The sequence below is a fragment of the Phalaenopsis equestris genome, unplaced genomic scaffold (genome assembly GCF_001263595.1).
Source record: "Phalaenopsis equestris unplaced genomic scaffold, ASM126359v1 Scaffold200367, whole genome shotgun sequence".
NCBI lineage: Eukaryota > Viridiplantae > Streptophyta > Magnoliopsida > Asparagales > Orchidaceae > Phalaenopsis > Phalaenopsis equestris.
Window position 1 is genome coordinate 1 of NW_018220196.1, and position 2,604 is coordinate 2,604.

General features: G+C 36.2%; 1 protein-coding gene across 1 annotated transcript; it reads left to right on the forward strand.

Moving 5' to 3' along the window:
- Positions 1–1,610: 1,610 nt before the first annotated feature.
- On the forward strand, positions 1,611–2,318 carry LOC110035856. The gene has a single exon (XM_020740170.1). The coding sequence runs from the start codon at positions 1,611–1,613 to the stop codon at positions 2,316–2,318; it is 708 nt and encodes a 235-aa protein (XP_020595829.1).
- The last annotated feature ends 286 nt before the right edge of the window (positions 2,319–2,604 follow it).

Sequence of the window (2,604 nt, forward strand, 5' to 3'; positions counted from 1 at the left end):
TAGACCTCAACCAAAAGTGAGGTCAACAAGTAGTTAGATGTTTGAAATATCTACCCTATTCAGATAATGCATGGGTTAGTCTGATTCACTGCGTTCCTAAGAAAGGAGGAGTGACTGTGACTACAAATGAGTATAATGAGTTAATACCAACAAGACAAGTCACGGTATGATGAATATGCATTGATTATAGAAAATTAAATCTTTTCACAAGGAAAGATCATTTTCCACTTCCCTTACTAGATCAAATGCTGGATAAACTAGCTGGGCATAAATACTTGCATAATTTGAATGGATATACTGGTTATCACCAAATTCAAATAACTCCTTAGGATTAAGAGAAAACAACTACTAAATTCAAATAACTCCTTAGGATTAAGAGAAAACAACTTTTATCAGTCCTTATGGTACATTTGCTTTTGAAGAATGCCCTTTTATTTATATAATGCCCCTGCTACATTTCAAAGATGTATGATGACTATTTTTTGTGATTTAATTGAAAAAGGGATTGAAGTTTGTATGGATGATTTTTTTAGTGTTTGGAACTTCGTTTGAATCATGTTTAGAACATCTATCAAAAGTTCTTAAGCTCTTTGAAGAAAAAAATTTAGTCCTTATCTTGGAAAAATGCTAATTTATGGTGGCAGGTGGAATTTCTTTGGGATATAAAATTTTAGAAAATGGTATGAAAGTAAACCCTGCAAAAATTCAATTGGTCACTAATTTACCTTACCCAACAAGTGTGATGGAAATGAGGAGTTTTTTAGGACATTCTTGTTTCTACAAGCAGTATATTAAAGAATTTTTTTAAATTGCTAAGCCTCTATGCCATTTACTTAAAAAAGATGTAATTTTTAATTTTGAAAAAGAGGGCCTAAGAGCTTTTGAATAATTAAAAAAAAATAGTCACTACACCAATTATTATTTCACAAGATTGGGAAAAACCTTTTGAATTGATGTGTGATGCAAATGATTGTGCTATTAAAGTTTTTTTAAAATAAAAGCATGATAAGATTTTCGAAGTTATCTACTATGTGTCACCACTATTTTTGGTTGGAGGAGTTGTCAATTGGAAGCTGACGGTCACCAGAATTGAAATCTTGTCGCCCTCTTTAGAAGGACATTTTAATTTATATATATATATATATAGGATGCTGGAGGCTGGAGTAAGAGCTCTGCTAGGGTTTCTGACAAGATGAAGGCATGTGGCTGCTGCTTCAAGTTGGTGTTGGTGGGGTTAGCCCTGCTGGCTTCCTTTGGTGAACAAAGAGTTCACTGGTTGATCTTCCTTTACTGCTCCTTTAAACCTTTCTTTGGCACTGGTACATTGGTGGCTGCTGTTCCATTTTTAGCTCATTTTAGTGGCACTGTTCCATTGGTTTTTTATCCTTATTTGTTCCACTAAATACTGGGGGGGCTATCTTTACCCATTTCCCTTAGTCTTTGGGATTTCTTCTTTGTTGGGATTCCCTTGGGGAAAAAAACTTCACTGGTTTCTCTTGCTTGTTGTCACTTTGGGTTTCAGAAGTGGCTCTGCCTGACTTTCTGTTTCCTCTTGGACAGCTGTTTGTTGTTTAGCTAAACTATAAGCTCCTGATTGTTCTGAAAGTGTGATGGCTTCTTCCATTGATATATCCACAAATTCCCAATGGACAAAAGCAACCTATGCTGGTGTAGTTGGAAAATCAACTGAAATTTTACAAGATTATGATCATTTGGTATTCCCACAGGAATTCTATGATCCTACTGCTAGAAAAGGAAGTAGTCCTTGTATTCACCCTCTTGGGTCTAAAGAAGGTGAAACAGCTGTGTACTTCACTACCAAGGAAATTGATGCATTAAAGGAAGAGGTTAAATTCACTTTGGCGGGCAAATTTCAGCTAGGACATCCTAAAATGGAGCTAGTTAGAAGTTTTTTTGAATCACTGAAGTTTATAGGTAATTGGAAAATTGGGCTATTGGATGGGAGGCACCTCCTAATTCAGTTGGCAGCTGAGGAAGACTATGCAAGATTGTTTGCTAAAAAATCTGTTAACATTGCTGGAACAAATATGAAAATTATAAAATGGACCCTAGGGTTTGATCCTGGTAAAGAACCTTTTGTGGTCCCCCTCTGGTTCAAGCTACCTGGCCTCCCACTCCCCTACTTCAAGCTAAATGCTCTATTTAACATTGGTAGAGCATTAGGTACACCTCTAAGAGTGGATGCCCCCACATATAATAAGGCTAGACCTAGCCTTGCTAGAATTCAAGTTGAAAGAGATATCACACTCCCAGAACTGAAGAGAATTTGGATTGGTTCTGATGCTGAAGGGTTCTGACAGGATATAATAGCTAAAAAAAAACCTTATTATTGTCCACATTGCAAGATGTTTGGTCACACTTTGGACAAATGTTACAGATTACATCCCTCAAATAGGAAAATGACAGGAAGAAACCAAACAGTTACTGAAAGAGCTATAACAAATGCTACAAGGAGTATTGCTGATAAAACAATGTTTGAAAACAGACAAGAAATAAATCAAAGGATGGAAGAATCACCCCCAAGAATTAATGAGGTTCCATCAGATGTTGATCCCCTTGGAGAGCTATCTGAACTTAATAGCC

Bases quoted from the DNA above. Each gene is read 5' to 3' on its own strand.
- LOC110035856 (XM_020740170.1), top strand. From the start codon at position 1,611: ATGGCTTCTTCCATTGATATATCCACAAATTCCCAATGGACAAAAGCA.